This window comes from Monodon monoceros, unplaced genomic scaffold (assembly GCF_005190385.1).
Source record: "Monodon monoceros isolate NGI ecotype Baffin Bay Population unplaced genomic scaffold, NGI_Narwhal_1 Super_Scaffold_11, whole genome shotgun sequence".
NCBI classification, from domain to species: domain Eukaryota; kingdom Metazoa; phylum Chordata; class Mammalia; order Artiodactyla; family Monodontidae; genus Monodon; species Monodon monoceros.
In genome coordinates this window covers 109,812,832-109,826,032 of record NW_021703767.1, presented here as the reverse complement: position 1 = coordinate 109,826,032, position 13,201 = coordinate 109,812,832, and the positions used below count along the sequence as shown (strand labels likewise).

General features: G+C 38.8%; 1 protein-coding gene across 1 annotated transcript in view; it reads right to left on the bottom strand.

Annotated features, from left to right (window-relative positions):
* Positions 1 to 8,432, bottom strand: part of DHX36 (DEAH-box helicase 36) — a 50,490-nt gene extending 42,058 nt beyond the window's left edge. The window contains exon 1 of the mRNA XM_029214380.1: positions 8,095 to 8,432. Coding sequence (XP_029070213.1) covers positions 8,095 to 8,358 — 264 coding nt within the window. The 5' untranslated portion in view covers positions 8,359 to 8,432. The remainder of the gene's footprint in view (positions 1 to 8,094) is intronic.
* Positions 8,433 to 13,201: the final 4,769 nt, after the last annotated feature.

Genomic DNA, 13,201 nt, shown 5'->3' with positions numbered 1-13,201 from the left:
TAGCCAACATCGTCCTCAATGGTGAAAAACTGAAATCATTTCCACTAAGAACAGGAACAAGACAAGGTTGCCCACTCTCACCACCACTATTCAACACAGTTTTGGAAGTTTTAGCCACAGCAATCAGAGAAGAAAAAGAAATAAAAGGAATCCAAATCGGAAAAGAAAAAGTAAAGCTGTCACTGTTTGCAGATGACATGATACTATACATAGAGAACTCAAAGATGCTACCAGAAAACTACTAGAGCTAATCAATGAATTTGGAAAAGTAGCAGGATACAAAATTAATGCACAGAAATCTCTTGTGTTCCTATGCTCTAATGATGAAAAATCTGAAAGTGAAATTAAGGGAACACTCCCATTTACCATTGCAACAAAAAGAATAAAATACCTAGGAATAAACCTACCTAAGGAGACAAAAGACCTATATGAAGAAAACTATAAGACACTGACAAAAGAAATTAAATACAAACAGATAAGAGAGATACACCGTGTTCTCTGACTGGAAGAATAAACATTGTGAAAATGACTATACTACCCAAAGCAATCTACAGATTCAATGCAATCCCTATCAAACTAACAATGGCATTTTTCACAGAACTAGAACAAATATTTCACAATTTGTATGGAAACACAAAAGACCCCAAATAGCCACAGCAATCTTGAGAAAGAAAAATGGAGCTGGAGGAATCAGGCTCCCTGACTTCAGATTATACTACAAAACTACAGTAATCAAGATAGTATGGTACTGGCACAAAAACAGAAATACAGATCAATGGAACAGGACAGAAAGCCCAGAGATAAACCCACACACATATGGTCACCTTACTTTTGATAAAGAAGGCAAGCATATACAATGAAGATATACAGCCTCTTCAATAAGTGGTGTTGGGAAAACTGGACAGCTACATGTAAAAGAATGAAATTAGAAAACTCCCTAACACCATACACAAAAATAAACTCAAAATGGATTAAAGACCTAAATGCAAGGCCAGACACTATCAAACTCTTAGAGGAAAACATAGGCAGAATACTCTGACATAAATCACAGCAAGATCCTTTTTGACCCACCTCCTAGAAAACTGGAAATAAAAACAAAAATAAACAAATGGGACCTAATGAAACTTAAAAGCTTTTGCACAGCAAAGGAAACCATAAACAAGACGTAAAGACAACCCTCAGAATGGGAGAAAATATTTGCAAATGAAGCAAATGACAAAGGATTAATCTCCAAAATTTACAAGCAGCTCATGCAGCTCAATATCAAAAAAACAAACCCAATCCAAAAATGCACAGAAGACCTAAATAGACATTTCTCCAATGAAGATACACAGATCGCCAACAAACATACGGAAGAATGCTCAACATCATTAATCATTAGAGAAATGCAAATCAAAACTACAATGAGATATCACCTCACACCAGTCAGAATGGCCATCATCAAAAAATCTACAAACAATAAATGCTGGAGAGGGTGTGGAGAAAAGGGAACCCTCTTGCACTGCTGGTGGGAATGTACATTGATACAGCCACTATGGAGAACAGTATGGAGATTCCTTAAAAAACTAAAACTAGAACTACCATACGACCCAGCAATCCCACTACTGGGCATATACCCTGAGAAAACCATAATTCAAAGTCATGTACCACAATGTTCATTGCAGGTCTATTTACAATAGCCAGGACATGGAAGCAATCTAAACGTCCACAGACAGATGAATGGATAAAGAAGATGTGGCACCTATATACGATAGAATATTACTCAGACATAAAAAGAAACGAAATTGAGTTATTTGTAGTGAGGTGGATGGACCTAGAGTCTGTCATACAGAGTGAAGTAAGTCAGAAAGAGAAAAACAAATACCGTATGCTAACACATATATATGGAATCTAAAGGAAAAAAATGGTTCTGAAGAACCTAGGGACAGGACAGGAATAAAGACACAGATGTACACAATGGACTTGAGGACATGGGGAGGGGGAAGGGTAAGCTGGGATGAAGTGAGAGAGTGGCATGGACTTATATATAGTACCAAATGTAAAATAGCTACTAGCTAGTGGGAAGCAGCCGCACAGCACAGAGAGATCAGCTGGGTGCTTTGTGACCACCTAGAGGGGTGGGACAGGGAGGGTCGGAGGGAGACACCAGAGGGAGGAGATATGGGGATATATATATAAATGTATAGCCGATTCACTATGTTATAAATCAGAAACTAACACAGCATTGTAAAGCAATTATACTCCAATAAAGATGTTTAAAAAAAAAGAAAAAGAAAGAGAAAACCAAATATCGTATATTAACGCATATATGTGGAACCTAGAAAAACGGTACAGATGAACCAGTTTGCAGGGCAGAAATAGAGACACAGATGTGGAGAACAAATGCACAGACACCAAGGGGGGAAAGTGGCAGGGGTGGTGGTGGTGATGGGGTGAATTGGGAGATTGGGATTGACATATATACACTAATATGTATAAAACAGGTAACTAATGAGAATCTGCTGTATAAAAAATAAATTTGAAAAATTCAAAAAATAAAGTCCAAATTTTTTTGCTTTTTAATAATTGTACTACATAGAAATCTTTTTAAAATGGTTAATAAATTAGACTAATGTACCTTTTCTCCGTAGTATAGAATATGCCCTCTCTACTAGGACTGGAAGCTTGTACCTGGTTTCTCCTGGACTCTACCGTTTGCACCTTTACCTTTGCCAATTTTAATCTGTAATAATTTGCTGTTAAGAACAGCTACCGTGAGTACAGCAGCTTTTCAGAGATTTGTGACTCCTTCCAGTAAATTTCAGACCTGAGGGTGGTCTTGGGGACCCCCAACACAGAGGATCATTATTAAAACACTTTTGCCCTATGCTTTAAATTGTGTAGGTCTTCAGTACGTATTAACATTTACTGCTCTGTGTACTTACGTAAGATAGTTATTGATTACTGTGTTTTTTCTTGGCCCTTAGAAATGTAGGAATCCTCAGCAATACTTTGATTAAAGCCTCCTCCGAAAAGGAAGCCCCAGGACATAAAGTCATCCTTAAGCACAGGTTCCTTAATTTTTACACCCCTTCCAAACACCTCAAGGGTTCACAGCCATAGTTTCTTTCATTCACCTTCAAAATGGCAAAGATTAAGTAATTTAAGACTGATTGCTTTCCCAATGAAACTCATTCACACTAACGCACTTCTTCAACCAAAGAGAACTTCACATTTTGAAGCTTTTACCTCTACTAGCAGAACAAAGTTCTCCTCCTCACCTTGTTAAATGAATTTTAGATATCCAGAAAAAGGTGGGATGACTGAAAACTGAAATAGCCCCTGAAAATTTTATACTTTTTAATAAAAACATAATATACACTTAAAAAAAATTATTTTCAACGTGGTTCTCTGCACAATGAGCCCCCAAAGGCTGTGGGCAGTGAATTTAGGAATGCTGAAATTCCAAACCTGGATCTAGCCTGATTCTCTGTAGGTTACGTCCCTCCTAACCTTTTTCCAGTTCCATCATCCTTCACTTTACCTCACCCCCTGCCTGAAGAATCTCAGACACACATTTTATGGTTCACGACTTTTATCAAGGCATTTGATTTTTTTATTATTTTCCCCCCTTTTGGACATCTTCAAATATTCTTTCTGCTTCTAACTGGAAATTCCTAGCAAAGGAGACCCTCAATTATATCCAGCAAATTGTCTTTCTCATCAGCTTCTAATTATCTGTAACTGCTTCAAACTTTCTCCATTCTCTGTAACACACCAATACCACTTTCCCGTTCACCCTTGACATTTTACACACGATATTTCATAAAGAAAACAAAACCCAAAGGAAAAGTCCTCAATCGCTTGCCACCAAACCCAAACCCACCTGTATCAAAACCCATCCTTTGCTATCTTCTTTTCTGTTGAAATGGAAGAGGAATACATTTTCCTAGTTAAAGTTAACCTCTCCACTTAAGCCCTGCAGCCTTCCTTCCACCTCCTCAGGGCTATCTCCGATTAAGATTTATCTTCCTTTCCTAGATCTCTCTCTAGTAGTCTTTAGGCTGTACATCAATATTCTGGTTTGCTTCTTCACAGATATAAGGCGGAAGTGCATTTCCCATGGCCATATGAATGGGAATTTCTAGGAAGCAGGGGCGATTTACTGTATCCCTCCCTGCTGCCACCAAAACCAGTTATGCTCCAGATGGGTGGGAGGCTATATGGACCTCATTCTCATGAGAACTCTAGCGAACTCCAACGGTCAAGTAATGTGAGTAGAAAACAAACCTTTGTTGTTATAAGCTATTAAGATCTGTGGGCTGTCTACTACTACTGCATGATAATTTAGTCTTCTCTGATATATTTACTTTTCCTCTCCACTGGCTCCTTACCATCAGTATGTGAACTTGAACACAGTCAAATCTCTTCACTTTTAAAACAATAAAAACAAAAATCCTGTCCTGAATTCTCCCACCCCTACTTCTCCTCTTCCTTCTCACAGGATAACTGCCTGGAGGTACCCCCATTTCTTCCTCTCTCCTTCTCTCGCCACTCCAGTGCAATCTGGTTTTTACTTCCACCACTCCACAAAAAGGGCTCTCATCAAGGTTACCAATTACCCTGTTGCTAAATCCAAGACACTCTGAACTCTTACCTCACTTGGTATCAGTGCAGTGTTTGCCACTATTGATGACTTTCCCTTTTTCATAAACTCTTTTCTCCCTAAACGATACTCCTGGATTCCAAAACAACATCCATCTCCTTATTTTTCTCTTCTCTGGTTGTTCCTTCCTAGATTCTTTCAAGCTTCTCTCCCTCAGTCCATCCTTTAAATTTTCTTGTTCTACATTGTACAGCCCGAGTGCTCTGCAGACCAGCAGTACTGACATCATCCGGGAGCCTGTGAGAAAAGTTGAATCTCTGGACCCACCCCAGTTCTACATTGCTACAAGATGCCAGGTGATTCAGGTTTGAGAAGCAATGGTCTACAGAGTTCAGGCCTGCACCCACTCCTCTTCTCATTCACTTCTATATTACAACTACTATCCATAGGCCCACAAGCTGTCAAATGTTCACCTGGAGCCTAGATTTCTCTAGGTATCAGGTCCACACAGCCTTTAACTTCCTTGCTATCACCACTTGTATGCCCTATAATATCACACTCAGTGTGCTTAAGCTGAGTCCATTGTCTTCCTCCATCAAGCCAATTCTTTATATAGTCATTAGTGTCATCCGTTCACACCTGCCTTCCCCTTCCCTCCAGATAGAATCATTTTGAATCTACCTCCTAAATCACTTTAAGCTGTCCGCTTCCCTCCATCTCCACTAGCAATGTCCTAATTCAAGCTGTCATTTCTCACCTTAATTACTGCAAGAGCTACTTAACTGGTCTCCCAGTCCCAGGATTGCCTCTTTTTCAATCCATTCTTTATGCTGCTACCTAGGGTGAATTTAAACACAAATCCAATCATTTCATGTTTTGCTTGAAACGCTTTAATGACTTGCCAGAGTTCTTAAGGGAAAGAATTTCAAAGCCCTGCTTATTTTCTAGTCCAGGAGCTTTCATACTGCGATCTGTAAAATTAAAGGATCATGACCAATATTAATTTTTAAAAAAGGCAGAAAGGTACAAACAACAAGAACAAAAGCCCCAGGGCAATGTACAGGTAATTAAACATTATTTCATGAACTTTTTGTTCACTTACATACGTGTGTGCACTGGGTTGCAAATTAAAATATATCCCTTTTTGTGGGAAATGGTCAAAAGTGTAAAAGCCACTGCTCTACCCCCTTCTCAGTTCCTTGAACGTGGTCTTCCTGATCTCTAAGTTGTGGCACATGCTGCTGCCTCGTCCTAAAAATCCCTTTCCAAGCCCCCAACATCACAAACACAGACATACTTTGCTATCTTTCAAGTTTCAGCTTAAGGGTTACCTCTTCTGGGAAATCGTCTAGGCTCTTCCTAATTTGAGTTAGGGGATAAGCCCACATCCTCCTTATTATAATTCTTTAACATTGTATTCTAACCGCCCTATAGGGCCTAACACACCACAATTTCTGTAGGGTAGGTACTATATCTAGCTTATTAACACAGTGCCTATGATACTGTTTCAAATATATTAGATCCTAAAACATATCTGTTGAAAGAATAAGCGTGCATCCTTAGAATGCAGTCACTTTGTAAACACAGGTATTACTTAAAAAGTAAAAGCTATGGAAATTCTGACTGGGAAGCGATCACAAAGGGCTTGAACGTGATCAAAGAAAGAGGCAGGATGAGCCAATTACTGAAATATGATCATATTTAGTAGAGAAAATGGAGACATACATTTTAGAGAATGATATGAGAACTACAATAAAAAAGCAAAAATAAAAGTATGATTACAAAAGCTTTAATTACATCTTGGGAACATAGGCTCAGAAAGGTAAGTACATAGAGGGAAACCTGATATGTAGAAACTAAATTGCCAAGATTCCTGGAAAACATGTTAGGATGCACTGAAACATATGAGACTGAGACGGAACTGACTTGGCTTTCAAATTGTGAGCTAGAGAATGAGATGATCTAAGGCTCTACAAAAGACAAACTTAATAACGAGGAGTAGAAATAGGAGACCAGTTAAGAGCCATGGACAGACAACAAAATGGTGCTTGATCTATGGTAATTACTGTGGAAATAAGTAGTTAGATTTGAGATATATTAAAAAGGAAGAGAAAACAGACTTGCTGAAATGAAAGAGAAGAATCAAAAATAAATCTCATTTTGGCCTTGGCAAGTGAATAAATGGTAGTGACTTTTACTAAAATGGAGGTTTGAGGAGGTGGTGGAAATCAACAGTTTAATTCATAATGACCCACTGCACAACCGGCTTCAGATGGAAATAATAATGAAGATTTTTTCCTGATTTACTTAACGTTTCGTCTGTTTAGTTCTTACTTTTTCCAACTAAACTGTAAGCTCCCTGAATATCATAATTCTTCAGACCCCCATAGCAACATGCAAAAAACCTTGTGTGAAAAAACAGGTAAATAAAATTTGATAAAGAGTTCTTAGGAAGTTACTCTGTACTAATCACTCAATTATTCTTCCAATTTCAAGATGACTTAGATGTGCTTCCCTTTAAAAAAAAAAGTTTGCTCAATGAACAAGTTAATTTTTAGTTATTGAAGAAATATATATATATTTAAAGAAAAATATAAGTTGTGAAGATAAATAGATAACGCCCCCCCATTCAACAAAAATGACATGGATAAAAGAAAAGAAATGGAATGATTTAAAAACAGAAGCCTAAATGGTGATTCAATTACACTCTATCTAATATGAAAGATGCTTTTAAAGTCAGTAAAAAGCTTTTATAAAGCTTATATTAAGAAAACTTCGGTTTAATCACATATATAATCATTAGAACAGGCCACTCAGGGAACTTTAATGTTTCCTTTACTACAAGTCTTCAGGATACAAATCAAATGGACAATTACCAACCTGAAAACAAGGGACTAAGCCAAATCATCTCTTGAAATTTCTTCCACTTCTAGGATCCTAGGTTTCCTTCTCAAAGAGGAGCTGCTCATCAGCAGAAACCTCCATAGCCCAACGCCCAACGTAAAAACAAAAAACCTGTGTGCCTATTTTAATACTAAGTGGAAGTTGGAGTACTCTTCTGAAGGATCTACAAAAATAGTGCTTGATAGTTTTTGTTCCGCGCAAACCAGTGTCTAATGTATAAAACCGTAATTTTACAGCTCATCAGGCAAAGAACTTAAAGTGACATTAATTATATTAAGGGAAAGGGTAGCCAGATATACTATGACAGTGACACCCCCCAAAAGTTAATTTCGGATGGACCCTGAATTTAACATTTGTTTTGTCCCCAGTTCTCACGTCTTTTAAGCAAAGTATACACTCGCATAAATCCCAACTGCTTCAGGTCAGATGCGCACGGCTAACGTTCACCGCTATTAATATCCACTACTGGAAGCTTCAACACTTGCACTTCACAAAGCACATGCACCAGTTAAAAACCCGAAAAGGAAAGAAAAAGTTAGGGGTCGAAGGATGGAAAAGAAAACCTGTCCGGTTTCATCCCCCTCCACTACCGAGTCTCAGATTACCTCCTGCCTCTCCGCTTCCTTGTTCTTCTGGCCTTGTTTCTTCGCGTACCACAAGCCGATTTCGCGGCCTTTCAGGTGCCCGGGATGTCGGCCTCGGCCGCCTCGACCACCCCCTCCTCCGCCGCCGCCGCCGCCACCTCCGGAGCCTCGATTCCCTCCGTGGCCCCCTCCATAGCTTCCTCCGTAACCCCCGCCGGAGCTGCGGGACCCGCCATCGCGGCCCCCGCCATCGCGGCCCCAGTTCTGATGGTAGTCATAGCTCATTGTCCCAGCAGGCCAAAACTCGGGAGAACCTGCAACCGCTGGAAATGGCGACCGGGCCCGGAAGCGGGTGCGCGTCCACTCCGTTTTGCTTCCGGCGCCCCGTTCAAGAGGGAGGGACGTTGAGCGTCACAAGCAGACGTTTCCGGTGACGTCACGGGCCGTAGGCCCTGGAGCTCCCCGGGTTGGATCAGGTGAAATCTTTTGTGTGCCCTCAATTGTTTACGTTTGTACCTTTGGAGGCAGAGCCAGCAGGAGGCGCACAGGTTTTCTTTCCCGACGCCCAGCATGTGAGGAAACGGGTTTTGGGTTTTATTTCTCTCGGTAAAATCCGGAGTTTGCTTCCCAGTAGGCCCTGTAAACGTCGATTGGCAAAGTAAAAGAACCTGTGGATCGAATGCTTTGTCTCCTAAAGTCCTTAAAAAAATGAAATGAATTCCTTTTCTTTTTTTTTAAACTAGTGGTTATGTCATGAAAACAGCCTAGCATCTGTTTCAAATCTTAAGTATAAAAATGTCCCTGCCTCTTTTAAAGGGTTATCGTCGTTTACTACCTTTATCCAGAGGCATAAGATGAGCCTGTCTACCCAAATTCAGTGCAGAGCACTTAGGCATTTAAATAAAACAGCAGCTGAAGATTCCTATGTTCATGTGAAGCCGTCTATTGTTGATTAGCACAGGCTATTCTTGTATAATCAAGTGTCTGCTCCACACAGGCTGGCAAGTTTACCAGGGAATATCTAGTTCATTTACACATGTGACTGATTTAAAGGTGCTGGGAATACTCACTGAACAAGAGAAGATTGGCATCAGCTTTTATTTGCTTACAGTCTTGAGGAGAACATAAAGGCTAAAGAAATGTGTGTTGTGAGTTAAGGAAGGAAAATGCCATATGAAGGATTCCAGAATGCATCTCTGTGGCAGAAAAATTATTTTGAGCAGAGGCATTTGAGTTCCTGAAATCTCTTACCTGCCTAAAAACAGAGCCTCTCAAAAGAACTCAGAAGAACTCTTGCCATAAATCCCTTCCTTGGGAGAGGAACCAGGGAAGACTGACTTTTGTCATTGGAGGCTGCAAATGAGCACCACACCTAAAAAGACTTTATAACAAAACCAACATATTTTCCATCTACTCTCATAAGAGCTCATTTATCTTTCCCAAAAGTCACTTGTTTTCCCATAAATACCATTCTCCTCCTTCCCTTCCATAAAAGATGGTATATAAGCCCCAAGTTCTAACCACTGCCTCGAGTCACATTTTTCTGTGAACTCCCATAGATATGTGATTATATCTGTTTTATCTCTTGCTAATCTGTTTTTGTCGGTTTAGTCTGCAAGTCTCCAAGAACTAAACATGGGAGGGTAGAGGAAAAAGTACCCCTTCGCAACAGCCACGAGATGTTACAGCAAAAAGAATTTAATTTTGGAGTCAGGTTCTTTCTAAGGAATGAGAGGGTAAGCAGTGACTGAGATAAGTAGACTTTAGCTAAACTGATGGGGAGGGAAGAGATTATTACAGGTGGAGGGAATGATGTGCTTGAAGAAAGATGATAAAATGTTGGGGAGTGGGAAAATTCCACACTGAAACTTAAGAGACTGGTGGTGAAGGCCAAAGGGATAGAAAGGAGCCTGACCATAAAAGATCTTACATGCCACAGAAAGAACAATAATACATTTTCAGTAGGGGAGTGATTACTTTGACTGCTTTGAGTAGAAAGGAATGGAGGAGGCAAGAGTGGATGTAGAGAGACTAGTTAACAGGCTGTGGTGTAGGGGAGACAAAATGAGATGACAGAGCAAGATAGAATATAGGAAGGACTGGAATTGAGTTGCTAGGAAAAAGAATTGTCAAGATTTAATGATTCATTGGATGTAGAGAATTAGAGGAAAGGGTCAGATGGCTCCCAAGTTTAAGATTTGAAAGATGACCTAATAGAAAGGTACCATATCCTGAGATATGAGGAACATAGGACGAGGAAGATTTTGGGGGGGTTGGGGGAGGGTTGAGTTAATGTGTATAATTAACACTTGTAGAGTTTGAGGTGCCTGTAAAACATACAAATTGAGATGTCTAGAAAGCAGTTGGTTATATGAGTTAAAGACACAGAGAGAGCAGACTGAGATTATACATTTTGGGAGTTCTGGCAAATATTAATATTATAGGAATGAATAGTTCCAATAAATGTACCCATTGGGCACGCCTGATATGACAAGTATGTGAACTGTTCAGTAAGAAAGACTGGGTAGTCATACTGGAGATGGTAGGGACAAAATGAGAAGGAAATAGCGTGGATTGTTTGAATGTTTTAAAAGAAAAGACACCAGAGCTTGCTCTGTCTTCCCTCTGAAGAAAGGCCATGTGAGGACAGAGGCTGTCTACAAGCCAAGAAGAGAGCTCTTACCTGGAGCCAAATCAGTCAACACCTTGATCTTGGACTTGTGTCTCTGATGAAATGTTACTTTAATCAGTGAAGCCTTTCCTCACTAAAATATTTGAAAAAGCACTCCTTCTGTCATTATCCCTTTAGTCTAATTTTTCTTCTTTTCATTTTTATTATCTCTGGTGCCTATTTCCTGTCAAAATACTTAGCATTACCTGAGATGTATACATACACATATACATATACATATATATGTATATACATTACATATGTGTAGTGAAGAACTTAATCCTATCCAGAGAGGGCTGGCCTTTGCCCTTCTGAGGAGTTAATCTCTAAACCCTTGGAATGTTATGCCTGATAGGAGTGACTTTGTTTGTTTGGAGGCCTTGGACCAGCCAGACAGTAACAATATGATTTAGGGTGGAGGCTTTGAGTTATTCGTTCCATATAAGCTTGACCTTCTGAGGAGCTGGATACTGAGATCACTCTTATGAGCAGTCAACCATGCTTACCCTACTTCTACCATGATGAAGCCCCATTAAAGATGGGACACCAAGATTTGTTCCTTGTTGGCAGTACTCCATGGCGTTTTGTCACACATTGATGCTAGGGAAGTACTGCTGTTCCTGACTCCACGGGGAGAGGAAAACAGAAGCTCCACACTTAGGCCTTTTTTCTGGATTCTGCTGTATGTGCTTCTTCTCTTGGCTGATTTTGATCCATATCCTTTCCTTGTAATATACCATAACTGTGAGTATACAACTTTCAAGGAGTTCTGTGAGTTCTTCTAGTGAATTATTAACATTGATAGTGGCTTAGGGAACACCCTGAACTTGCACGTGGTGTCAGAAGGGAGGGGAGTCTCGTGTGGACTGTGTGCTAACAGTCCGTTCACAGCATATATGTTTGTTTTGGTTTTGTTTACAGTTATAATCCTGTGTACCTAGAGCTAGTTTTAGCATGAAATAGGCATTCATTAAATATTATGATGAGTACATGAATGAGAGTAGCTGAATAGTATAAGAAATTAAGAGAAAATCTATTTATGAAATCCAATACTACAGAACTATGTTGAGAAAAAGCTTCCAAGTAATGCATAACCAAGCCTTTTTTAAATTATATTCCAAGTAATACTGTGATATTCGCTGTCTTCAAAATGGTTGCCTCTGTCAGTCATAATTCTTGGAAGTCTTTGGGATTATGTAATACATGTTTATATTTTGGGAAATCTTAGGGATTATGTGTTTTCAGTTTATAAAAGTCACCACCAGATGGTGATATTTTTATTAGGTAAATAGTTTATGTTTTCAGATACATCAATTTGTAGAGAAAAGAGATAAACTATATGAAATAGAGCATTTATTAATAATAAGAACAATATAACAATGCAAAGGTAAGATATTTAAATATAGCACAAAATATCTATAAGGGTATGTCCTATACCAGAATGCATTTTTACAATTGTAATCACATTAAAGAGAAAGTAGACTTTATACCGGTGTAGCTGAACCATCCCCTCTCTTAACAGGGATTGGTAGAAGCTGTTCATGCTTAGGCATAGCCCCCTGTAGAGTTTTCTTGTAGATTCACTACTGTTGCCTTGAAGTTTGAACTGTTACAGGTTAGTAATGTGATGCCAAAGTCTGTGGCTTTGCAGTAAATAATCCTGGTATTGTATGAATACGTCTGAACTTTTAGGTGTATCCATTATACAGTTAATTCAACAACCAAGGACAGTTAAATGGGGATACAATATCCTAGATTTTTTGTTTGTTTTTCAATTCCCCCAGAATAGGCCCAAGTCCAGTGAAAATAAAATGGAACACAGGAGAGAAAATGGGTATTACTGTCTTCCAATCCAATTCTTGTATTCTTTAAATCTTGTTTTTCATCATCTCCTCTCCACTCAAAGTGCTGTGCAGTTATAAAGGATTTGTCTTTATTATTTTGTTCAGTTTTATTATGATTCTGTTTCTAATTTCCTTGCTGCCAGAAATTATACTTTAAGCAGCAAAATCACTTTTCTCTTTTATAAAATTATACATCTAAATTTAATATATCAAAACCTGTCTTTTACAAAGCATTATTAGAATATTCAATTCAACTTAGGCTTTTATAACAGACATTTAATGCTGTTGATTTATAACATCAGATTGATCTGGCCATTTGTCGTTATGTTAAATTAACCCTCAAGTTTGGAGATAAAAAGTATTATCTTAAGTTAAATGTATTTATAATGAGAATACATCTGAATTTGAATTTATATGTTATGCATTATTTGAGGCTTTCTTTACAAACATGACTAGTGGCATTACATTTGCTTCCCAAGTTTAGATAATGATATATTGAGAAGTTAGGTGAAAGATAGGGAAAGTCCACTGAGATAATTATTTTGAAAATAACTTCTTGGTAGCAAAATAATCATCTGAAGATAAAACAGTCTGAAAGCCCATGTCAAGTAAT